Genomic DNA, 27,544 nt, shown 5'->3' on the forward strand with positions numbered 1-27,544 from the left:
TGTGTAATAGTAATCTCCTTTCGTGGAATGTGGTAAAAATACTCAACTACAGTAAAAAGTAATATATTAAATGTAATCATTTCAAGCATAACAAATGGCCTCCTTTTGTTCTTATTCTTCAATGCATTTTGACCCCAATATTCTACTCTAAATTCACTTTAATAATCAGTTTTAATTGACAAATCTGTTGCTGTTGGCGGCTACTTCCAAAAACGGAGCAGAGAACAGACATTTGCCCGAGGGGAGTTAATTCAAAGCATATGAATATCCTTTGTCTGAGCATTACTCAGTGTGAGACCAGATAAGAGCCCTGGGTCAGGGATGTGTCCCTTGACATATAGTGCAGTCTGAATGTATTAGGGCAGTGACACAGCTTCTTACGTGTTCGCTCTGTAATGCAGGATGTTGAATTAGAAATCAAAGGAGACTGTAGAATTAAAAGGTCCAACTTTCATCTTTAATCTGTAGCTGTGTGCAAAAGGTTACTGACAAATGGACGGACATTCAAGCACCTACCATTATTTAAAGCAAAACCCCTTGATTGCCTTGCCTGTATGTTGAAAATGATTGTCCAGTTGCATTGTCCTTTAATTGTAGTGCTCGATAAAAGCAGGCCACAAATCCTACACTGATCATACAGCATGGATATACCCTACCTCAAGCAGACCCTGTAATTTGTCAGCCGGTGCAACCTCAACCTACATTTCTTTAATATAAGTGGAATAATCAGACAAATAGATCTGTGTCAAGGTCCTGGAAGGTCCTTATCGTCAATGGAATATTATTTCACCTCTCCTATCTTTTGTATTTAAAGGTTGTATTCTAGTTGTCGGAGGCTTGTAAAGACAAAAGGGGTAAAGGTTAGGTGTAACTTTTGTAACAAAAAGAAGATGAAGATGCTTAATATTACACAGGTAGAGAAAGAAACATAATACCACGTCTCTCTGTGCTGATGTAACAAAACAATTCCCCTTAATTGGGATTAAAAAAGTAGATCTTAAATGTATTTAGTTGGTAGGGACAGTGCTCATTGATTAACAGACAAATTGCTGTAAATAAGCCAGAGTTAGCTGCTATGCTAATTTCCATCTGTTGTCCCTAGCCAGATCTCAAAAAGGCACCCTAAGATATAAAAAAATTAAGAAAATAAATCTGAAAACAGTATGTTCATATACTCCTGTGATAGTTTTGCCATTCAAATGCGTCTGATTTCATTCAACAAAGAACTGAAATGAGTTCTCATATCTGTTTTGAAAAGTTTTGAACCCTTTCAAGGGATACTGAATGTTGTATTCAGTGTTTTTTTTCTGTTGCATATAACATCTGAAAATGGGACTTCAGTAAAATCCTCTCTTCTCTCTCTGTCTCATTCTCTTTTAGGTCCATTGATGTGTGATGGACGACTGACACACCTCCTCCTCCCTCTCCTCCTCCTCTTGCGGGCTCCCCCGCTGTTTAGCTTTGGTGAGCGCACCTGTCCAAATAGCTGCCGATGCGAGGGGAAAACTGTACATTGTGATTCAGCTGGCTTCTTAGATGTTCCAGAAAACATCTCAGTAGGCTGCCAAGGCCTCTCCCTGCGCTACAACGAACTACACACCCTGTTGCCGTATCAATTTGCTCATCTGGGCCAGCTTCTCTGGATTTACTTGGACCATAATAAGATTTCAGCTGTTGACAGTCGCGCGTTCCAGGGGGTTCGCAGACTTAAAGAGCTGATACTGAGCTCCAACAGGATCACATCGCTGCATAACTCAACATTCCACGGAATTCCCAATCTTCGCAGTTTGGACTTGTCTTACAACAAATTGGAAATCCTTCAGCCAGGTCAGTTCCATGGCTTACGAAAACTACAAAACCTACACCTGCGCTCAAATGGTCTCTCCAACATCCCAATTCGAGCATTCCTGGAGTGTCGAAGTTTGGAGTTTTTGGATTTGGGCTACAATCGTATCAAGGCTCTTACCCGCACTACATTTTTGGGGCTTCAGAAGCTAATGGAATTGCATCTGGAGCACAACCAGTTCTCACGGATCAACTTTTTTCTGTTTCCACGCCTGGCCAATCTGAGATCACTCTATCTGCAATGGAACCGCATTAAGGTGGTCAACCAGGGCCTTCCATGGACTTGGTATACACTGCAGAAACTTGATCTGTCCGGAAATGAAATCCAGACCCTAGACCCAGCTGTGTTTCACTGCTTACCCAACCTCCAAGTCCTCAACCTGGAATCCAACAAACTGTCCAATGTGTCTCAGGAGGCGGTGTCAGCATGGATCTCCCTGACCTCCATGAGCCTTGCGGGGAACATGTGGGATTGTGGGGCCGGGATATGCCCGCTTGTGGCTTGGTTGAGAAATTTCCGGGGTAGCAAAGACACCACTATGATATGCAGCAGCCCTAAGTATCTCCAGGGAGAAAAAATTATGGAAGCCACAAGGAACCATGGAATTTGTGAGGAAACTGATTACGTTCTGACTGAAACACCCTCACCAATGTCAGAACTCATTTCTGAAGCAACAGGAGAACCAACCTTTGGCCCCACTAGCGCCTCTCCACCTATGCCAATAGCTAGCACCTTTGGTCCTGTCCCACCATACAGACCTCGACCTATTCCTAATCCTACTTTTCCAGGGCATATGAGCAAAGACCCAAGAGACTCAGTTGCTCGCACCCGTCCCACCCTCATACCACCTCCAGAACTGGAACACATGACTCTTCACAAAGTGGTTGTGGGCAGCGTGGCACTCTTCTTCACGATGTCCCTAATCTTGACAATTATCTATGTGTTTTGGCGGCGATATCCAGTTGCCACCAGGTTGCTGCCGCAGCGATCCGTGGTGGGGCGGAAGCGTCGTAAAAAGAGTCCAGAGCCTGAGCAGAACCTGAGCTCCCAGCTCCAAGAGTATTACATGAGCTACAACCCTGCTGCCACTCCAGAGGCATTGGATGTGCTAGGCAATGGCACTGGTTCCTGCACATGCACAATTTCTGGCTCCAGGGAGTGTGAGGTATGATTCATCGCATCAGCCAAAAATAACAAATCTAAATCAAAATGCAAAGGCTCAACAGAGAGGTAAATCCTTTATCAAGTATGCCCTGCAAAAAAGACACTGTTGAATCACAGTTAAGCATCCTTGACTCTTGATTCACAAATTCTATATGTTAGATTAGTCCAATTACTCAGGTTTGGGGAAAATAGAGAAAACCTAATTTGATCCAGGGTCTGAGTTTGGTTGAGTGTGGAATTAACACACTTGTAATCTCAGCGTTATTTGTTATATACATGTTGTTTTAATGCTACACTATTTCATATGGTCATGTCAACTTGTAGAGAACATGAATAATTGGACATTATCTAACAGTTTTGCTTACAGCACATCACATAAGCATGGCATGACTCATGTTTTGAGCAATTGTGTGTGTGTGTGTGTGTGTGTGTGTGTGTGTGTGTGTGTGTGTGTGTGTGTGTGTGTGTTAATGGGAGTGTTGGGTACTTTAATGCGTGTCTACAAAACCTTTTCTTGGATTGTTTATCTTGTATCATGAATGGTACCTACTCAAAATACACTATTTTTCATTATATGCGAAATTCCCAGCAGTTGAAGATGGATCGGGTAGAATTGTATTTGTTGTTTGACAGTTTTGCTGTCACGTGCCAAAGCTACGAAGGGGTTGCACAAAAGTCCTTTATTGCAAATGAAAAGTGTAACAAGTTCAATTGTTTCGTTACAAGGTCCAACATCCATTATGTTGACTCAGGTTTGTGTTGTCCTGTTTATGGAGGTGCACTGTCACCGCCTTTTTGGATTTTCGCCGGAACATTCGACACTTCCTCAGCTGCGGTGATACATTTATGGTAATTTGCACAGAGGAGATGCACTTCGGTAATCCCAAAGCTTATGATATGGTTTGAAAGTGGATCCCTCCGCTGTGATAAGGAGCATATTTATAAACCAGGGTAATTACAATTACTCGCCTGGAAACTGAGAAAAAGATTAGCATGTGGTCTTTGTTAGATCTCAGGAAGCATGTTTCAGGTATGACAGATTCACCAAGGGTCATATAGAGTTCAAAAGATAGAAAAAAACATTCAGTTTGATCAATTTTTTGTTTAAATGTATGTAAAAAAAACAAAACAGCGATGAACACCAAGAGTGTGTGATATCAATGAAAATTGCAATTTGTTGATAAGTTGCTGATAGTTTTGATAAACTTCTCACAATAACCTTTTTTTTTTTAAATGTTAGATGTTGAATATGTATATGCTGTACTTCATATCAGTTTAAACATATTTTATTATTTATATCATTTTCACTTTACCTGAATGCAGCTTTTCCATTACAGTGGTGGAAAAAACTGTGTGTATCTTAAATAGGATATATTAGTTTCTTTGGAATTCATCAGCATAACTGCAACAGGGAAGTAAAATCAGTAAGTCAACCAAGTCAGCTCAATCTTTGTAAGACATACTTTCTTAATATTGACAATGGAGCAGTTCCAGCTTTTATCTTTTTACATCAACTGTAAAAGTGTTCTCAAAATTGCTTTCCTGCAGTTACTGCACTTCCTTTATTACATCTCTCTCTATGCTGTGTGTTCAAGAGTAGATCTTGACAGTTACAACAAAGTGAGTTTATTTACGTGACAAGCCATTACATTTGGAGCTATAGTGGATAGTTGCAGTTGTGCTGAATTATGATTATTTTAAGTAGCATATAAGCAATTTTGAAAAGGCAATTCTGAGGAACAGTATTGTTAGAGCGAATTGGTTCTGGGGCCTTCACAATGCACATCTGAAAGATGTGTTATTCTTCCTCACTGAGATTTGTGCTCCTTTGATGTGTGCATATGATTTAGAAAGGTGGCAGCTAATCAAGCAATCAGTGACTGGAGCTGTCTTCTAGGTGCTCTCTATGAGTGAACGAGCTTCAGAGGAAAAGTCCAATGTTGATTAATGGGCGGAACCAATTTTTAATCTAAACCCAATCAGGATGCTATTTGTGGAGAAAGCTCCTTTCACATATTCAGCAATTCCACCTACGTACTTCCAAATACAACCTCAACTTTGACTACAACTCGTAGCTCAATGGCTAGGGTTAGGGTTAGGAGAAATGAACCTGTTTCAAACCTGGCATAACTTATAATCATTTGAAAGCTGCTGAAATGCTCTATGCTAAATATACTTTGTTGTTTCAACAACAAATTCCTATTATGACAAACCCATTTATTTTGAGAGTCAAAGACAGGCACTGAAAAGGTTTATGAGACCCCGTCTTAGTTGGTGGCATGCCCGGCCATATGCCCGATTTGTTAGTCATACATCTGGCACCAATATGCTGCTTGACTGCAATTTGCCACAAAACAAAAGCAGGGTTCTGATTCTCTCCTCAAGCAATGCACGTATTTCTGTATCAATCAGCTCCAGTGTATTGTCTCTCTCTCTCTCTCTCTCTCTCTCTCTCTCTCTCTCTCTCTCTCTCTCTCTCTGTCTCTCTCTCTATATATATATATAACCATAATCCAATCTCCTCCAAAACAATCTCTCCCTTTCAAAGACACTGACAGGTGTTTGCAGTAGTTTGTGCAGTGAGGTGGGGGTGTTTCACTGTTGCTTATTTCAGGCGTTTAATAATTGAGAAGCTGGCGTAAGCTTGATTTATTTTGATGAAAATGCGATCTTGCTGACCGGCTCAGTTGGCTGTGTCTTTTATTTTCGGTCTGTGCAGCGCCTGAAGTCTCTGTGGATGGCACTGGGGAGGAACAAAAGGCAACACAACACATTTACCTCGCTGTAGGACTCAGTGAGGTGTTGTCACGACCGGCACAGAATGGTTTCTGTCTATCACTTCAGGCCTGGATATTCCAAACGTATAAGCCCTCGCAAACCAAGACAACTGACGTTATTTATTCAGGCTGATTGGATTTGGTTCACTCTGGAGTTATGCTATGAGATTGCTGAGATTACCAGAATCCCTTTTAGTCAATGCCACATTCCCATCATGCTGTACAGAATGTTAACGTCAACAATTGAAAAGGAAGTCACATTTTTAGAGGGTCTAGCAGTTATTGGGAACAGACACAGTCTTTTTTGAATAAGAGAATAAAGAACTGTATCAAAAGAATAATAATGACACCAAATAAATCATATGAATAAAAGATACGCCTTTACTAGAAGGGCTGAATAGTTAGGTATTCCAATATCCAGGGGCACATTTTTTTAAACGCCAGACCCATATTTTTAATTGTAATTATCATTATTGATAGAGCCCTAGTAAGTGCGAATGAATGACTAGAGAATTAGGACTTGTCATGATTCGGAATCAAGTCAAAGATCCCAAAAGCAGCACATTTAATAAACAAAAAAAAAAGGTAGATGTTTGGGCCCATTTTGGTTTGAAGAAAAATAAATTAAAGTCAATTCAGAGAAAAGCACTGCTTGACAAAACATGCCCCAACTGCGATTAGGGAAACTAAATGACTAATTTTCACATCCCTCTCTTGAATTAGCCTCACAGCACCGAATGAATTCTCAATTGCTAGAGATTTAAAAAAGAAAATGGACGAATACTTTTTTCTCCATTTCTCTTGAGCATTTGTATGAAATGTTGTTTCACAAAAAACATTTATCTAGGGATGGTACCCAGTAAATTATTAACGTTCTTTCCTTTGAGCCGTTTACTCCCACACAATTCTCTTGGCTTTCTTTTATTAAGTTGAGCTTCATCGCCATTTAGCTAAACTGCCAGTTATGTTCAGAAACATTTCATAACTTTTGTTATTTATTATATTATTTGAACCCCAAATGATGTGGTGTTTTGTTTCTAAGAAATCACAAATATCGCGAGACATTCCGACACCAGAGCAATAATTGTGCGGGTAGAATAGTAACTCTAAGCCTGTTTACTATTTGTTAAGAGGGCTGCAGAAACATATTCGCGATTGACAGTTGCTTGCTAGCAATGGAGAGCTGCAGGCTGACAATGCAGAGCTGCAGGCTCGGACAAAAGCAAAGAGAAAGACAGGAGTGTGCGCAGGCCATAGCAACAGAAGGTAACTGTCTCTCGGTCTGCTGGTTGAACCCCGAGAAGTTGAGAGACTCGTGGCAGAGGGTTGAAGATCTGCAGCCTCTGTCCTCTGTGGAATCGCCGGCTTTTAGAAAGCTTGTCAGCCAAACCCCCGTTAACACACCAACGACAAGGTGAGCTAACGTTGCCATAGAGACTCGTTCATATACGGCAGGTTACAGGGCCGTGCCGAGGCTCCACTAACATGTTATTAATAACACACAGAGACGTTATGGTACCGGTATCACATATTATTTAGCCCACTTAAACGGAGCATGAGTTTAATTTCAGCATGTACTTCCATAGATAGCTTTAATTAATGAGCTGCAATAAACTACATTTGAGCATTTAAAGCCCTACTTTTGCGCTTATTTTTTGTGAAAGTAACGCAAAAGTAGTGTAACGCATTACATTTCAGACACAGTAATAAAGTAATGTAACTTATTACTTTAAAAAGACAGTCATAAGTCATATGTACTGTATTACATTTTGGAAGTAACTTGCCCATCACTGGATGTGACTTATCAGCAGTTAGACATGCCAAGGAGCTGTTATTAATAAATATAACGCTTTCGAAGGCCATGACTTCCAAGTGTTTGAGTTCAATACGAACCATACCGGACAACGTCATGCAGCCCCGCCCTAAAGCATACCCTGCCTTATTGTTTATATTACTATAAATGAAACTATGATATAGAAAATCAACCTCATGCTTTATTGAAAAAAGGCTTGAAGCTTATAAGACCATAAACTCATGTTTATTAATATTACAGGTAGGGTCATTTTCTCACAGACTTCTAAACAATCTCAAAGAAAGGATCTGACCATTTGTAAAAATGTATAACACATTTTTCAAACATTCAAGTTGCGGCTGAGAAAATAAATAGGTAAGAGTTAGGGCTATGGGGATAACTTTGGTGAGAACCATTCCTTGTTTTGGGTTAAAGTTATACTCTATTAGGATTAGGGAAACTCCATCATATTGGTAATGCTTAGAGTACTGCTGGAGTATTGATTGAGAGGTATTGATCAAATGCTATGGACACACATCCCTACTCTTAATGGATGTTGTAACTCTAGAGGATGAACAACTTTAAAAGTGCAAGTAAATGAATGGAAAAGTCATGAACAATTGCAAAAACAGTCCAGGAAATCAGAACTTCCTTACAAGAGACAATCACTGGCCCGGATTAGACAGCCACCATCTCCCTCTTGTCTTTTCCTCAAGCACTCTCTGCCTCTTGGTAGATGTTGTGCCTGTGCCCCTCCCACCTCAGACAGCTTTGAAGAGAGAAGGATGTCACACATATAGCCACGGCGCTCACTTTGCATGTCCCCTGGCTAATTCCCCCCCTCCCCAGTTCCGTTCCACTTGATAGGCGTTGCTCCGAAATGCATTTAAAAGGACACTTTCAATTTATGCTCCCTCTCCTCTCCTCTTTACCTCATCAGTTTTTAAGGAATCATTAAGAGCTTAAGTGCAAGCAGGCGTGTAGCACAGAGGGAGATCTCAATGAAAATACACACTGGGTCTCATATTCAAGTTAAGTCATTTGACTCGAGGCTTTTTTTATCTAGCAAATTCCTCCTTCCTGGAAGAGGACCAGCAGCTTTAAATGTGTATATCATGAAATCCTCTCTGGCCTTGAATTTATTAAACTTCTGTGATCAAGCAAGATACAGTTTTTAAACAATTGAATTATTAAGGAGGTTTTATATGTCATAGAAAGCTTTCGGTTTCTGTCCAATGCAGCATTTTATCTCAAAGTGTTTTACTTCTGAGTGGGAAGGAGACCACACTGCTGTTGTCAGCCAATAAACTAACTGCTATTATTGGAAATAGGGGACTAATGAGGGCAAGATGTATGTTTTTCTCTGCTTGGCGCTGGTGTAACAAAACTAAAGAACAGAAAAGCAGCCTGTTTATCATCATTTGGAAATGCACTGCGGTGAGAACAGATGCTCTGGCAAACCTCTCGGTGAGAAGTATTTCCACTTATTCAGTGCAATAGCCTCTCAAAAGTCTCTGAGGGGCAATTTCATGCCCTCTTCCCTCGATCGGCGGGTCACCCTCAAAAGAACTCCTCCCCGCAGAGGCTGAACGGGAGGATGATGCATGTATTGAAATGTTGTAAACGTGGCTTTTCACCCATGGCACTCTTCCCAATTGTACATGCAGTAATACAGCCATACGAGAGAAACCCTAATGAGCGGTGTATTATTAGCAACATCTGGAGCTTGGATTAGCCCTGCAGCAAAGACAAATAGAGATCTTCCATTTCACTGGGTGTCACAACAAAAAACACCATTGTACAGCAGCTTTTGGAAAGTGTGTGCATGTGTCTTGGATTGAAATGGGGAGAAGAGCTCAGTGACGCCTTATACAAAAGATCCTCCCCCCCTTTTGCCCTAAATTTAATTGTCTAATCCTTACCTGCCCCCTCCCTCCCTCCCTTCTCTATTTTGCTACAGGCTTTGGCAGCCCCTGCGTGCCTCATCCTCAGATAACAGTAGCATCAACCCACCCGCCTTCACTTGTTCTGTCAAAACCCACAAACATCTCATTCTAACACGGCTTTTATAACTTCAAAAGCCGACACGAATACATAACCGTCCTAAACGGACTTTGGGTTCTGAATGAGAGTGAGTGTAACTAGCGGTATTGTGACATTACTACACGACACAGTGTAAGTGCAATTAAAATGTACAATGCTCCTGCCCACACGCAGTCACACAGTGTCTTTACAAAGTGCAATATGCACATTTACGGAGAAGTGAACGTGTAACAAAGCGCTCAAGTAATTAAGGCAAGACACTAGAGGCAAAAACATTGTTTGTTTTTCAGTTCTTCTTTCAGATTAGTTGGTAGAAGACAATTAAAAAACACATTTAGTGTGTGTTCTAAAACACTTTATCTTTTTGAGCCTGCAGATTTGTCTGTTACCAAAAGTTAGCATTACTTGGAGTTGATTTACAGAGAAATAATGCAGTTATTTTGATAACCAATATATGGAGCATGTTATATTATTTTCAAGCTAAGTTAATTTACTGTGGAATTACTTTCATCTTTCCTTTGTTCAAGTGATAGTTGAGAGTAAATATTGTGTGGGGTACAATCTATCGCTGTCTGAGAGTGTGACAAAACAATCAACACGAAGAAGCCACCTTTGGAACTTTGTGTAGCTCCTTTTGATTTCATTGGCGAGAGTGGTAGACAACCTGACGGAACATCTGCATTACTGAACTCAGACTGAAGCGAAGTCAGCGCAGGCTCTTCGGGCCCTTTGGCTGTGTGACTAGAGTTAACAGGATTTTTGATAACAATTTATTTCCAATCGGGAAATGACTGATTGAGATATGACTTGTTATCCTTTCTGAAAAAATGACTCACATTATCATTAAAAAATATAATAAATAGATCATGGAGTGATCTTGAAAGAACATCTGTACCGCACAATGAGTTCTCATTAAGCGTGCAAAACATCGTCGGTTGGCCGAGACTTCAATATTTCCCTAAAATGTTCATACAATTTCAATATGGACTCTATTTAATGTGCAACTCTTTTGGGAACCACTGGACTGATTGAATAATACCTATATGAATCATAAAAATAATTGTCTGACCCTTAGTGTAACGCTGTATGACTGCAGGAAATTAGCCTACACACCCATCAACCCATTTTTCCAATATATTAAACCTTCCCCCAAGGCACCTCTAGTTACGTTTCTACAGTGTTATCTGCTACTGTGAACCAATTGAGTTTAGACCATGTGGGAAAATAAACACTGCAGGAAATCAGCTGGAATCTAGTGCTCCATGCCTTTCCAAGTGCTATTTATATCAATATGAGGTTGGTGGATAATGTGCAATCAGGCAAGAAGTGGCAAGAAATCACCTCTATGTAGACAGAGCAGGGCTGCCGCCCCTTAAGGAGTCTGACAGCAGTGACCAGTTTACTCTAAATATAAAGGATGGCAACAAAGAGAGACTGTGAGGAGGCGCACATAAAAGCCCTTAAATGTTTCATTGTTCTCATCAAGAGAGACAGGCTTTCCAAAATAGTTTAGAGTTTGAGTTTATGTGCTTTCATGAATTTGACAATATGAGTCCTTTGCAAGTAGTTTATGCTGTTCATTGTTCCATGCACTCGGGCATTTATGGATAAAAACATTTCCCCTCAGTTAGAAAATCAATATTATTTTCACAGCAAAGTTGCGTGTATCAGCTCTAAATCAAAATGTATAACATTCCACACCGTCTTTTATTCATTGTCTTGATCTCCTAGTTGTTTTACTGAACATGAAATGTGTTTGCAGTCCCCTTTTTATTTTTTATTTTCTGCTCCTGTCATATTCATTTTAATTTCACAAGGCTCTGTCTCTTTCTCTGCATTTGTTTGAATTATTAAAGTGTGGTTTTCAGAGGGGAGCAGATACATTTGTGTAGATCACATCTTTCTGAATGGTGCCCTCAAGGCATCATGTTCGTAGAATCAGGCAGCAGCAACAGCCGCCCACACAGGCTTTGCCTATTAAAGGGAACATTGGAAAAGTTTACATCTTATGGGTTCAAGAACAGTTTTCCCCTTTAACTGCGATTGGGAAAGAGAATCAAATTCGAGGTGGCACTTAGGAACACGAAATGAACGCCATGGATGCTATCGCCCCAAACTCGAGAATCAGGCCTTTTTGGCTTTGAGTATCTTTCATAGGAGTTCATTCGGCCCCGCCTCTAATGCTGTATTCAGTTTTCTTTATACATCCATGGTCATACAGCCTGGAAGTAGCCATTAGAAGACGGGTACATTCTAAAGGAGGGGAGAAACATATTTCAGGAATGCTGTGGCATTTAAACATTGTTAGTACATCGAAAATAGCCCACACACCATTACACCGCCAGCAGCAGAAGAGGAGCTAATGATGGATGAATCCATTCTTTTCTGTTGTTTACGGCAAATTCTGAACCTACCGTTAAGGTTGCAGCAAAGATAGAAGGTCACTGGACAGTCAAGGCTTTTTTCCAATACTCTTTTGTCAAATTTTGAAGATCCGTTTCCTGTTGTTAGCTGGCAACAATGGGTTTGCTATTGCGCCCATCTGCATCAGGGTTCAAAGTGTCGCACTTTCAGAAATGCTCTTATACGTACCTCAGTTGAATTGAATGGGTATTGCATTTATTGTTTATCAGCTGTAATTTCGGGCCCTTCGCCTCTGCCATCAACAAGGCCTTTCGCCCACAGAGCTGCCGTTCACTGGATATTTTCCTCTTATTTGGATCATTCTCTTTAAAGCCTAGAGGTGGTTTCTGTGTCAAAATCCCATTAGATTAGCAGTTTCTGAAATACTCAAACCAGCCTCTCCAGCACGCAACGTTCACAGTCACTTAAATCCCCATCCCTGTTCTGATGCTTTGTCTGCTTGGAATGGTGTGGTTATGTTTTATGCATACTGCAGTGGTGAGTCTATTAAGTGGTTGGATTGAGATACATTTCAGATGACTTTTACAGAAATGCTTGATATTCAGTGTCTCTTTGATGGTGAATCCTTGGTTTGCAGCTGATGTTACCCAGTATGGAGAATAATCTAGCTTATTAGCTTTTTCAATTTTGCGTTTCTGATTAAATCCATTTCTTTTGTCTTTCATATAATTCTTTCTAAATTGATTTCTTTTAATCCAAACGTATGATGTTACTCCGAAAGAGGCACACGTTTTCCAACACAACACTACAATGGAGCTCCAGGACAACATAGTAAAAACAATACAAATAAAACATGATTAAAAATACAACTTTAAATCGTTGCAGATCCTCTGGGAGTCGGTACATTTCTATTTTTATTGAAACACAAAACATATAAGCAATCTGGCTATATATACGAGTTCCCCTACTAGATGTAGCCCATTCTTGTTTTAGTCCTTTTTTGATTGTCTTCAATTTAGATTGGTTGGGATCCTGATTGAATTGTGGTGCCGGTTCATAAAAAGTTCAAGGTATCACATTCAGGATCATGATATCATTTTCATGGCATTTTCTTGTTGAATGTCGCATTATGTCTGCCACTTGTGAACAGCTGGGTATGACAGTGTCATGAGTAGTTGCAGTAGGAGTGCTAATTGCACAATTGGACCCTCTGGCAAGTGTCAACAGCCACTCCAGTGGGAAAGAGAGGGATAGGAAAAATATTTCTCCTTAAGCTATTTGGCAGTTCTTCAGGATCAAATTCGATTATAACAGAAAGTCACAGCCGATTTAGAACACAGGCACGGATTGCATTAAAAAAACAAGTGTTAAACAATATGAAGACGTAATACCATTCTTTACAGTTAACGATTATGTTGGTTCTGTGCAAAAGCAAAGCACATAAATGATTCAAACCAAACTATATAACATACAGCCGGAAATGAGAAACTAGAGGCCCAGCTGCCTGAAAATAAAACCCTAATTGGTGTATTAAAATGTCCAGCGCATGACTACACCAACCCTTAAGGACATCTAATTCTGTATAGTACAGGTTTAAGGTTGTCATGTTTTATCCCCTGTTTTCCAAGCCAGACACTAATGCATGACCACAAACACTTTTATTGAACACTAGAGATTTTTTTGGAAAGCAGCCTTTTTCACTTAAAGGTCAGACCCGTATTAGATCTGGCGTTAGGAAGTGTATGAGTAACACTCACCCCCTCAAAACAACTCAATGATGCACCATTCACTCCCGGCCTGGTCTCCTGTCATTTCATATCATCTGCACCGTTGTATTCAAATGCAAATGCCCTGAACAGAAACATACTTATTCCAGACTGGAAGGATCACGTGAATGAGATGAGTAAAACAGGTTTAATATAATAATGTGACATCCCTTTGCATTAGTCAGTTTAACTGCCTTGAATCCGGGATCAAATACAAATCAGAGTGTGTGCTTATGCACCTAAAGCTGCTTGGTAACTACCAGAATTGCCCAAAGAAGAAAAGTATCTGCATCTTAACCGTTTAGCAGTGAAGCCACCATTAGCTGTCAAACAAATATACCATTGACTAACATGGGGTTGATTCATATTTATAAACAATAACAGTTTTTAAATGTTCACCTAAATGGATTAATGCCCTCTCAGATCATTCAGTTGTTAACGTTAGGACCTTCTACATTTTTGATCCAAACCATATTTGGTCTACAGATGTGTAGGCAAAGCCAAATCTCCTGCACACTCAGAACTGAAAATAAGGCAAGCACGCAGTAAAACAAAATCAGTGGCTGTAGTACATTTGTTTCAGAGGAGGCCAAATGTTGAACACACATTTGGGTAATTGACTGCATGTGTGTTCAATCTGTCTCTCAGTTTGGCTAGACTCAAACAACCTATCCGGGTTTCAATCCGTCTCTGATGCTTCTTGGGTTCATTCATGATTTGTTTGTGTACAGACTGCTATTAAATCTGTCCAAGACACATGTAGTGTGACTGCGGCCAATGACACTGACTGTGGCCAATCTTAAGTACGGTAGAAGTGAAAACTCTTCATGTTTTGAAGTGAATAGGAAACCTCAGTCTTCTCCAATGAATTGAAGTCACAGAACATGGACATCTGACAATGAAGAATAAAAACAATGTGCGTGATTAGAAGTAATGAGCTTTGGTTAGTATACCTCTGATTAGAAGGTACAGTAGTAGCCATTTATTTAAAATATCATGACCAGTGTTTCTCACAGCATTCAGTAAACCTAATGGTATTTGACGACACTCAAGTTTAAAGTACGTTAACTTCAAACTAGTTTTTTAGTTTTGTTTGTTTGTGGCTCTTAAACTGCCCTTGTTCCATCTGGTTCACTTAATCTACAGCCAGCTGTAACACTGCCACCAAAAAGATATCAATAAACTGTGTTTTCCCCTTCATCTCAACAGCTTCTCATGGTCAAAAATCTATTATTGAAGACACTGCATATACAGTGTATATTCTACAGCTGTGTTGCACATTAAATAAGTAATTGCCTCTGTGAAAGGCCTAGTTTGAGTTGACTGGTTTCCATTTTTCTTACTTTTTTTATTGTCAATATCCTCCGAAAGCGAATTGAATTAATCATCTAAGAAGGTTCTTTATCCTGACCATCAGAGTGAGTTCATTCTGATTTTCATCTTTATATTAAACCCATGCCAAATAAGCCCTTGTTTAACTCCTGGCCAACATACTGCCCAGTAGAAATAATGTAATAATCCAATCATATTATATTTAATCACGTTCAAACACAAATTGGATCACGACAGCCCTGAACAGACTTTCATTAGCTCAACAATACTTCTCTACTGAGTAGGCGTCAGAAGTGAATATATTTACTCTGAAATAAGTGACGTTTTCTCACATGATTTGCAATAAAACACATTTTGTTCATGCTTATGAAGTGTTGATTAATTGAGCTGTCAGAAGCAATACACTTGTACTCTAATATAGACGGACTTTTTCTTTCTTCAATAAGTTATTACAGGGTAATTTCATACAGCAAGTCCTTACAATCCATCAAATACTAACCAGTTTTATTTCCCATGTAAGAAAAAGTCAATATAAGAAAATTAGACTTCACTTTGTGGCCCCTTTGCTGCTAGGAGTAATCACAGTGTAAGAGATGGACCAGAGATGGAGGCCGGTTATTGATTTAGCAATTATCATTAAAACAGGCCTAGAAACTATGTTGTACAAGCTTCATGTTGGTCAAGGAATAAACTCAGGGAACATCCGGAGCTGAGATGAGTGGATCTGCAGGGAACGGACATGACAGAACCACTGTGTTTCTCAGTTTCCAACTGGGCCCCAAATGACATGTGGGGGGAAAAAGAGATTTTGATTTGAACACTGACATAGTATTACAGTGCACTGTAGGGGTGGGCGGTATGATGATATATGCCAAGAGAACAGGGACATGTGTCAACTGCTAAAAAAATAACTGCCAAAATATATTCTGGGGCCCTTGTCACTTTTTGAGCACATTTTGAGACAGATGTTCAGTTTGCAGCTATAGAAGCTCAAATTCAGCTATCACAAACTACAGCCATTAGCCTGCTAGATCAGCTCTTTGTAACAGCAGCCACATAAAGTATGCATGGAAATGTTTTAGATTTACAAAAGCCAGTTTGCCACACAAGGTCGAGGATATCATAAGGAAAGAGATCACCATTTTGACATCATGAAAATAACGCCCGGCGCTCCCGTCGACTCTTGGCCACGGAGACTAAAGTGAAGCAACGGAACCACAATGCAGTTCGTCGACGTCAAGCGTCAAGAGAACGGAACCGTGTGGACGGGCTTGTTAGGGTTAGGGTTAAGGTTAGTTTCTGTGATGCTTCATCCAACTACTTCCTTGGATTTGCTTTCATTTAGGTTGGTTGTTGCCACACAGGACCCCAACATCTTCTGGACAGGCCTTGTCAATATTGTCGGTAATCCAGTCACTACAGGGTCATCGGCAAAGGTGGTGATGGAATTGGAATTCCATACGTTAATATGAAATGTAGAAAATGTAGAAAAAAATTACAAAAGGGTTTTAAGATTTAAATTTGAAAGGAATCTGCCAGTGGATTACATTTTCCAGTGCTGTTCGTGACTTTGATCACGTAACTTATTTGTATAGGTGTCTTGCAGGGTTTGAAGGACAGCTATACGGGAAAAGCAAAGCAAAATGTGAAACTGCTGACAACCCTTAATATTAAGTGGATAGGGAGAGTTCACAAGCTTGAAGAAGTGATCAAGTGTGTGTGTGTGTGTGTGTGTGTGTGTCAGTCAGATCCTCTTAATATCCACTTGTCCGTGATGCAACATTTGCACTTTGTGTGCTGTCAGTGCATTCGTGATTCCAGAGCAGACAATCACTGAGGCTTTGTGTTATGAAACTTGTAAAACCTGTAATCCCCACACAATCATATACTTGTCAAGCTGATATCAGCGCTTTTATGTTTAGCTAGGCTACATGTTGCCAAGCAACCCACGCTGCAGGAATTCTTGAGCACAAAAGCTATTATTTTTGAGCTATTTATAACAAAAGATCAAAGATATGTTATACAACAATAAAGATAAAGATCACAAATTGAAGCATGCAGCTGTGTAAGGTAAGAAAACTCCCCCCTGCCATTCCTACAAGTTTCCTAACAAGGGTGTTGTTGCTTTGGTTATAGGTTTTGATTTATTTATCGCCGCATGATGTGTGCAGAGAAAGACTTAGGAGTGGAAAAAAAATGCAGCTCCTAATGTGGTCATCCATCACCTGAATAAATCACTCTAATCATCAATCATAACACTCAGGCACAGACACACATCCATGTGCATTCGCTTACATAAACATGGGTACACCACGAGACGTTTCATCAGGGACTCCCAGCGTCAACTCACAGGCTCAGATTTCCTCTGGGAGATCTTTTGTGTTCTACCTTTTAGACCGTGCTTTGCAATTCTTGCTTAATACATACTCACAGGCAACGTCTCTCTCTCTTAAACTTCAAATGATATTTTTTTTAGAGCTGCTTATTCTCATTGGCCCACTTACATATGGGTCACTTCCCCGCTTCTAATAAAATACATTTGGTGTTGTTCCGTACACGGATGGTGCATCGGGGGAACACACTTGTGCTTTTTTGCTCTTCTCTCAGTAACTGTAGTTAGTCAAAACGTTGGACATAATAGCATATAAAAAATACATTTTAGCTACATAAAAATGTATTCGTTTTTAAAATAGCTTGTGCTAGATCTCCATGATGGCTGGCTGCTTCTATTTGTGTTGAAGAGTTCTTCTTATATTTCAGTGTAGACCTACATTCAAATGATTACTTAAATACAAGTACAATGGTCAATAAGCACTTTCTATATTCAGAATCGTACTTTATTTATTACCGGATCATCATTAGTGATGCATTAATGTGTTCATCACATAACATGTTGAAGCTGGTAGAAGTGTGAGTAATTGGAATGACTGTTCTCCTTTGCTTAACCTTCAAAACATATTTGGATTTACCAGTTGGACAGTCCTACTTAAGGACAGTACAATATTCTAGCTATTCTCAATGTCATTACAGGTGGAGCCAATATAATGCAATGATCGTTACAATAAAAAAACTCTGGACATAAACATTTTTTTAAATACAGCTACAGCTTTCATGAATGTGAGCTGATGTTAGCTCAACGTTTTTGCATAGTTTGGCTAACTTAAATGCTCCGTGTACTTGTGAGAGACAAATTGATCTCGCTATTTATTATTTAGTTTTCGCAATTTTAGTGCCAGAATGTTTGGAAGGTATATGGCCTGTGAAAAATGGGTGGATATTTAAATTGGTGATCCTTGGGCAGGAGGAAAGTTATAATACAGTGGTGGAGGAATGAATCCAATACCAGAGAATATGCTTTAGCTGTTCTGGTTCCCCCGTCTTGAAGTCACCGTTTTTCAAATTGGTTTGTGGTTTCATAACTTAAATAAGGTCTGTGGTTAGCACAAGCTTTAGAGATGATAAAGTTTTGTTCTCAGATATAACCTACGTCTTCCCTAACCACTCTAAAGATCGGCCACTAGTCTCCTCAAGATATAGTTGCAGTGGCAAAACCCACAGAAACAGGAAACTGACCCCCAGTCTTCTATTTTGAAGCAAATGCAGTTAGTTTAATTTTACCACTGCTGCTGTAGTTTTCCTTACAGTTTGAATTAGGTTATAAGGTTATGCTACCCATTTTTACAAAACTGGCACTTAAACATCTATTCTGTGTAAATGTAGTTATTGCATGCAGGTTGAAATTATGCATTTGTGTTATTGTATTCGTACGGTTTGCTTACCAACCGTTTTGCTTTATTGCTACCCTGCAACAGTCTGAATGCTTGCCTTGCAAAGACAGCAGTTTCAATTGGAGTCATAAAGAATTGCTTGGAGGCAAAATATTGCACTTTCTGTCAAGTATTATATATTCATACATTCATGCTCTCAGCACCAATATAAATATGGGTACCCATTATTTACGTATCAATAGAGAGTTGGGATGCATTTCGAAACAAGAATTCGGTGCTCACTACTGCATGTGTTTTATTTCTCAACCTTTTAATTGGAAGGCGACATGCCAGTTCATCCATGAAGTGGTGTCTTCTTTTTCAAAGAGTATTTATATTCCCATGATAGATTTGTGTCCCTGCTGAGAACACAATTAGAACTGTGTCAGACCATCGGCAGGAGGTCATGTCTGTCAAAGAGAGGATCCCAATTATTCCAAACTAACTTCTAAAGACATGTGCAGACATGTTCTTTTACCGTCTACGGACATATCAAACTAAAACTAATTTTAAGATCAGGGGCTTATGCAGGCGTCAGCTCCTTCAAGAAGAGTGTCCTCAACGATCATTGTTTCTCTTTGAGCCGAAATAAGCTCTTTTGTGGTGCTTTGATTTATCCTCCTTTGTCTGTATTGTATATGGGGATTAGAGCTGATCCACGGTTGCGGTCGAATTGTTCATTTTGCTTAAAATGCTTCTTAACGGAAGTACTGACCCTGAAGTTCCTGAGTGGCAGCCATGGTAACAGCCGTTCGAAATCTTCCAAAGCTTGGAAAGGAGCTTCAGAACTTTGTCCTTTATAATTTTCTTTAGTTTAGGATCCACTAGATCATCTTTTACCAACATAAAGAAGATAATGCTGCCCTTGTATGTTTTAAACGTTACGCTAATTACTGTCACACGATCAAATAAAGTTGCGTGGGGTTTATTACACTTTTTATCAACATATTGGAATGGTGATATGCACAGTGATAGATGCGTAGGCCTTGCCAGTTATACATAAATTGCATAATGTTTTATAAATTTCATATATTTTCATACAATCGTATTTAATTGGATTCATGTGGATTAAATACCAAGCCCCAAAGAAGAGCGTCCACCGTTGAAGCAAATTTTCGCATGGGCCAAATGGTGGCACTACACTCACGTTCTAGTCCGTTACGTCAGGGGTTTTCAACCGGTGGTCCGCGGACCCCTGGTGGTCCGCGGCGGCATTGCATGTGGTCCGTGACAAGAGCCTATGTTGATCAGTTCACCATTGTTTTTTTAAATATAAATTCGCTTTGATATTTCAACACATTTCCAGAATACCGTTACATATCGTGAAAAATATGTTTAAAATAATATAAAGGAAATTCAAGCTGACAGAATGTAGCCTTGCGCCTATCCAGTCTATGGTAGCCTGTGATTCGCTAATGGTAATGAGTTGCGTCGCTAACCTCACTTATTATTCATTACGTACAGTCTTGCGAGCAAAGTTGACACACATTTATAAGCATAGCCGACGAGAGTATTTTAAGATAGGTTGTAGTACAGCAAACATTTGTTACATATGTACTAGTCTAGCTATATATCTAGCACCAATGGATCGTTTTGTAGTGAGGAAAGTGCCAGAGGGACAGGCTGCCATGACAGAGGGTCAGGCTGCCACGACAGAGGGACAGGCCGCCACGATAGGGCAAGGACAGGCTTCCGAAGCGTCAACTTCGCAAAAAAGACGAAAAAGAAAATACAATGAGGAATATGTTAAATATGGATTCACAGTGACGACAGACAGAGCAGGAGAGGAGGTACCACTGTGTTTCGTATGTTCAACAATTCTCTGTAATGAAGCTATGAAGCCGTCGAAACTTACGCGGCATATGGAGACGCATCACGTCCACTTGAAGGCCAAACCCGTTGAGTACATGCAACAGATGTTGCGTGATTTCAAAGGACAGCAGGCTACCATGAGGAAGAGTGCAAAAATAAATGAAAACGCACTGAAAGCATCGTATCTGGTCGCTCTCAGGGTTGCAAAAAGTAAGAAGCCCCATACCATTGCAGAGCAGCTTATATTGCCAGCAGCCATAGATATGTGCAGAGCTATGGTAAGCGAAGAATGTGCCAACAAATTAAAAACTATTCCGTTGTCAGACAACACAATCGGAAGACGAATTGGGGAAATGGCAAATGATGTCAAAGACCAGCTGATGGCAAAACTTCAGACAGTTCTGTTTTCCCTTCAAATCGACGAGACGACAGATGTTACTAATGATGCGCAACTGTTAACATTTGTGCGATACGAGGACAGTGGCACTATGTGCGAGGAATTTCTTTTTGCAAACCACTGCCCGGGCGAACTACCGGTGTAGAAATATTTAAAGCACTGGACGATTTTTTCACGGAGCACAATATCTCGTGGCAGAGGTGCGTTGCATTATGCAGCGATGGGGCCCGAGCCATGAGTGGCAGCAAGACTGGACTGTTTGCGCATGTAAGGAGGGTGGCTCCGGGGGTAATTTGGACACACTGCCTGATTCATAGAGAGGCTCTCGCCTCCAAAGATCTCAGTGTTGAGCTCAGTGGTGTGTTTGATGTCGTTGTCAAGACGGTCAACTTCATAAAACGAAACGCATTGAATACACGCCTGTTTTCATCCCTATGCCATGACTTGGGAAGTGAACACAGCTCTCTCCTTTATCATTCAGAGGTGCGTTGGCTGTCTCGCGGCGCTGTGCTCGCCCGTGTGTTTGAACTACGCGGAGCTATCTACGAGTTCTTGTGCGAGAAGCATTCTGATCTGGCTTCCAATTTCAACGATAGTTACTGTTAACTAAGCTGGCGTACCTCACAGATGTTTTTGCAGAGCTGAACAAGTTGAACAGCTCCATGCAAGGGAGAGATGCAAACGTCATGCAGCTCTACGAGAAGCTCGACGCATTTGTGAAAAAAATGTCAAAGTGGATCGAACGAGTGGAGAGCAATAACTTGGCGATGTTTCCTTCAGTTGAGGAATACCCTGACAGCACTGACATCAACGACACTATATGTGAGCATTTGAGGAAGCTTGTGCGTCAATTCGCAAAGTACTTCACTGATTCGGAAGAGTGGCGCCGTGACAGCAAGTGGATCCTGCTCCCATTCAGTGACGATGCATCAGTAGGGTCAAGTCTGACGGCTGTGGAAGAGAATAAGCTGATTGAGATGTCCACAGACTCTGTCAGGAGGCATATGTACGACACACAGCCCCTTGTTAAATTCTGGATAAGTTGGCAGACAGAATTTCCACAGCTTGCTGCAAAAGCAATGAGGTGTCTTTTGCCCTTTCCAACCACATACCTGTGTGAGAGTGGTTTTTCTACACTGGCGTACTTAAAGAATAAGTACAGGGCTAGGCTTGATCCAGAGAATGACATGAGACTGTCTCTGTCTACCATTTCGCCACGAATAGACAGGCTGTGTGGACTTCACCACGCCCAGATATCACACTGACAGGTAGGCCTAATTCTCCCATGTTTTCACTGTTACGACCCTGGCGGGTTTAGGCCCCGCCCTGTGTTAATGGTAAGCCTGTTCTCTCTCCCTGCTTTTCTCAATCTCTCTCTGCTTTTCTCAATCTCTCTGTCTCTACAGCAGGTGATTGGTGACAGGTCTGTCCTGGCTGGGTTATAAAAGCCCTGACCAGCCAGCAGTTGAGGCTGCCTTGGTCTTCATTTGTTGGATTTTGGTTCTCCGGTGTTGTTGGATTTTTGTTCTCCGTTGTTGTTTTGTCACACACCTAGACTGACTTTGCATGACATTTTTAGTTACTTTTCCCAATACTGAATTGCACAACACTTTATTATTCTTTATTCTTTCTTTAAAATAATCTTTAATTTAATTTAATTTAATAAATCTACTTTTATTATTATAAAATCTGCGTGGCCTCTCTTTCATGTTTCATGCATTGAGCTATGCATGTAACACCAAATACACACGCGCACGCGCAGGCACATCAGTGGGCCGCGGATTGCTTTCTAGTCCGAATGGTGGTCCCTGGGACAAAACCAGTTGAAAACCCCTGCGTTACGTCATTGGGCCCACAAGAGTTTTCCCCAGGGAGACGTCTGTAGATCAGCGTATCATTTATTTTTGTGCTGAATTGTTACTTCAATTCCAACTTTGTTAATGAAGAAAAACACTGTTGTCCAAGTTTATGAAGCATAGTCATAACAGCAGAGGGGGCACAGTTCCTAGATGTGCTTAAAATAGTCAACTGTATGGACAATTGTAGTTTCTCCACGGCTGACGCTCATCAATTAATACGCTGGCGCATCCTAACCACGTTGGCCAGTGTAAGTGGAGTCAGATTCTCTCAGCACGCCAGTTGACGTTCTTTCAAGTCCTGAAGAATTCATCTTTCCTTACCCCCGGAATGTTTCTCCCTGAGGTTAAGGAATAGTGGTTAGGAAAAGACAAAGCAGATTTCTTTGAACAATTCGACCGCATCCCAAGTCAACTCATTGGACAGATTGTGTGACTCTAAAACAGGTATCAAAATTCGCACTATACATATGCACGTACATGATCATAAATGAGCAGCTGTGATTAAAACGCACATGACATGTTTTGCAGACGTGAAGCTGCAGTGAAAACTGTCATTTTGATCATCTCTTTTCACTAAGAATTGACACTTTTTCCTAACATCTGCATCTTTTTGCTTGGCTTGCTTAAGGGAATCGAAGAGAACATGAAAAGTCACACAATCACACAGGCGGGGGGGGGGGGGGGGGGTGTAGAACAGGGTAATTGGCGCTCCCAGAGGAATAAGAGGCTTGTGATCCGTTTGAATGTGGCTTCTATACGTCTGTTACTTGCAGCTGTCCTGACTGAGAGCATACTAATTACATCATGCCTGTTAATTAGTATTCTAATTAAAAGCACATAGAGGCGTGAGTGGGGGTGGATTAAAGTAGGGACGGCCTCGGACATGTAACCTGTGTTCTTGCAAGGACCGCAACTTAAGTCTCAGAAGTGGTCCGTTTTCATTTGCGTACTTAGGCAGGGGAACAACACTTTTAATTATGCACCTTCCAATTATGGTCATTGGTGTTGTTTTGTTGTGCATGCAATTATTTCAGAGCATTGTGGACAGAACAACACAACTGATTCATAAGTACGTTGCTTATTGTTGTTAGTTTTCAGACAGTCAAACCCCCAAATATTAGTTTCTTGCCATGACAAACAGAGTGTTCTCATGATGTTTACAGCTTGGATCTCTGTATATGTTTTCTTATGTGAAATTTTAATGCAGCATAGTATGCTTTTCTGTGAATTGTTTGTAAAAATGTGCTGATTTGTATCACAATCAAAGTGAGTGCTTTATTTTTTTTGCTGTTTTACTGTCCTGCCATTCTCAATGCCATCCAATTGAAGTTGCCTTTTAATATTATATAAATCAGAAGCAATGGACACACATTTTATGTCCAGGCCATTAATTATATTGTACATGCATTTTCTAACTCAGGGTTGAGCTTTCAGGCTAGTCTTTGTACCTCACACAAACATTCTTGCCTAAAGGTGGACAGATGGACACAGTTGAGGTTTTGCTGTAGAGCAGATTGCTGAGACACACAGGGCGAGGTATTTATGAAAATGACCTAATTCTAAGGTTTACTGTTTTTTTTTTGTAGCACATATAAAGTGTCCAAGTTAAAACACTCATATTATCTCTTAAGAGGAGTGCTGAAACATACAGTAGAATTCTGTTAAGGTAGTCCTTGACTTTGAAAGTCTGCTGTAAAAAAGCACATATTATTTATCTCATCTATCAAACTAGCAAAAGTCTCAGTATTATACTTTGCCATCACAAATTGTGGTTTGAAATATGTTCATATGTTTTTTTAAATAAGCATGAGTTAATACTTTGATCCATTAGATTAATTGGATGTATGACGGCCTTGCATATAAATACATAAAGTCCATCATAAAGCATCAAGAGTCATTCAAACTTTCAACATTGTCTCTACATTCCAGTGCACGCTGATAGCTTTAGAAATAAAGGGTCAGTCCCCCCCAATGTTGGACACTGTGCATGCCATTTATCCCTTGTGACAATGTGTTCCGGGGCTGAACAGCGTGGTGCCTGCAAATGCCAAGTAATCTTTGCCTATCGAGGGAAAGTTGTCCAATCTGAAAACCACCAGGATCCCTGCCAGCTCCTCTTGTCTTGTTTTCCAACAACTAGCAGCTCATGCGGGGGAAGAAAGTCATAAAGTATGCAAACACAATCCTCTCCAGGGTAGATGTCATTGGGTGACTTGAGAGCCACAAAGGGCAGTGGCTTTTTGTCCTTTAGTCAATCACACATTCTTTTCTTTCCAAAAATTCTGAATGAGCGTTGAATGTTCAGGGTGTATCCAGTTATTGGCTTGTCTTTTAATGTGATTCCTCTTGGCCTAGCTACACAGGTTCTCTGAGATCTCAAGCAGTACAAATAGGCGACAACTACACTTCTATATAGCGCTGCTGTTAGTAAAGAAGGACCTCTGACCATAGTGTTTGGCCAGTTTGTCCTGGACCTTTGCCAGCTTGTTGTAATGCTTACTTTTGCTAAAGGAGAGACAGCCACCTTAGCGTTGCTTTCGGAGATGACACACTTTTCTTCATTTATGCTAACACAATCTTCTCCAGGGTAGATGTAATTGGATGGCCTGAGATCCATAAAGGGCAGTGGCTTTTTGTCCTCTCGTCAATCACATGTTCTTTCTCTTTCCAAAATTGATTGAAACATGATTATATCTTATCAGCTTTTGGCCTGTCTCTTTCCTGCGATTCGTCTTGGCTCAGCTGCATAGGTCCTCTGAGATCTTGAACAGTTTAAATAGCCAACAGCAACACTTCTACCATGCACCGCCATGTTGCATTGGTATGGAATAGAAGGACCCCTGACCATAGTGTTTGCCAAGTTGATCTTCTGCCATTGCCAACTTTTCCTAACACTTAAAGAGAGGAAGCTACAGTACCCTGGCCTTGCTCTTATAGATGACAAACTCTAATACCTTTTACGCTGTGTTCAGTAAGGTACAGAGCATCATTTTGGTGGAGAAAGACAAATGTTCCTTCAGACACATTAAAAATAGTTGCATTGTTTGAACAAAGCAATTCTAGAGAACACGGAAAATGTGTTCCCCCTTCTTCAACTGAAAAGTTTCAATTTGTCTAAGAACTAGCAGCTCGTGCGGGGTGAATACAGCCATAAAGTGTGCCAACACAATCCTCTCCAGGGTAGATGTCATTGAGTCGAACACATATTCTTTTTCTTAGCAAAATTCTGAATCAGACTTAAATTTCAGGTTGTATCTCGTCAGCTATTGGCCTGTCTTTAAGGCACTGGCGACTCCTCTTGGCTGAACAACATAGGATCTCTGAGATCTCGAAGAGTTTAAATAGCCAACAGCTACATTTCTTCCACGCGCTGCCATGACACATTGGTGGGAACCATAGCCTTGATCATAGTGTTTGCCAAGTTTGTTCTGGGCCAAAGCCAGCTTGTTGTAACCGTTTGGCTAAAAGAGAGGAAGCTACTTTGGCCTTGCTTCTAGAGATGACAAACTTTTCTTCTGTCTTCAGTACATTGAAGATGTTACTTTGGTGAAAGACAATTCCTCCATAAGACATATTAAGAAAGTTGTTTTGGATGTGAAAGGATACTCTTTCTATCCAGCCTTCCCAAAAATCCATTCTAAAGAAACGCCAGCAGAAAGAATGTGATCATTAGGTGGCCTGAGGTCCACAAAGGTCAGTGGCTTTATGTCCTTGAATCAAACACATATTCCTTCTCTTTCCAAAATTCTAAATCCAACTTAAATTTCAGGATGTATCTTGTCAGCTATTGGCTTGTCTCTTAGGCATTAGCTATTCCTCCTGTCATATTGACATTGATTCTCTCAGATCGCAAACTCTTCTACCACCTGTCTGCCATGCTGCATTGGTGGAAAAGAAGGACCTGTGACCATAGTGTTTGGCAAGTTTATCCTGGGCCCTTGCCAACTTTTCATTGAAGTTCCACGGAGAGGAAGCTACCTTGGGCTTGCTCTCAGAGATGAATAACTCTTCTACTTTTGTGTTGTGTTCAATAACGTGAGAGGCAGCATTTGCTCTTTCAGATACATTATGAAAGTTGCTCTGAGGTGAAAGGCCATCTGTTTTATCTAGCTGTCCCAATTTTATAGGAGCGGCAGTAAAGAAAAAGTGTTTTCTTCTGCCCCTGGAAAGTTTTACTTTTGAAAGAGTAAAGAAGGGAAGAACATGTCCCTGTTAACAGATGACAAAGCATCAGCACTTCTTTCTTGTCACAATAGAGAAAGCGAGCAGTCATTGAATACTTGCAGCAGAAGAGATGTGAGTTGGTGGAGACTGGGGACAAAAAACATTACAAAGTCATCCGGTCCTTTCATGCAAAGGGATGTAAAAAGCCCTGTCTTGTTGCTTCCCCTTAACCTACCCAGTAGATCGCAAACCCCATGCACCAAGACTTAGTCCCTAACACAGTCCATTAATACACCCATGTACAACTAAAGGCGATTTTTATATTTGTATTATCATTGTGAAGAAAAACACAGGTATTTTTTTAATGAGCAGTCTTCAATAGCTTTTATGTCTATGACCTTCTGACTTCAATTCAATGCAGAATTGTTTGAATGTACAAGACGAGTAAGATAAACCTCTTT

General features: G+C 40.5%; 2 protein-coding genes across 2 annotated transcripts in view; both read left to right on the forward strand.

Moving 5' to 3' along the window:
* The window catches only part of lrrtm4l1 (leucine rich repeat transmembrane neuronal 4 like 1), a 43,952-nt gene that overhangs the window by 11,590 nt on the left and 4,818 nt on the right, over positions 1 to 27,544 (forward strand). The window contains exon 2 of the mRNA XM_063889297.1: positions 1,381 to 3,011. Within this exon, the coding sequence (XP_063745367.1) occupies positions 1,381 to 3,011 (1,631 nt within the window). The remainder of the gene's footprint in view (positions 1 to 1,380; positions 3,012 to 27,544) is intronic.
* Positions 1 to 27,544, forward strand: part of LOC134868284 (coxsackievirus and adenovirus receptor homolog) — a 114,160-nt gene that overhangs the window by 11,533 nt on the left and 75,083 nt on the right. The gene's annotated exons all lie outside the window — the stretch shown is intronic.

The sequence above is a fragment of the Eleginops maclovinus genome, chromosome 8 (assembly GCF_036324505.1).
Source record: "Eleginops maclovinus isolate JMC-PN-2008 ecotype Puerto Natales chromosome 8, JC_Emac_rtc_rv5, whole genome shotgun sequence".
In the NCBI taxonomy this organism is placed as follows: Eukaryota; Metazoa; Chordata; class Actinopteri; order Perciformes; family Eleginopidae; genus Eleginops; species Eleginops maclovinus.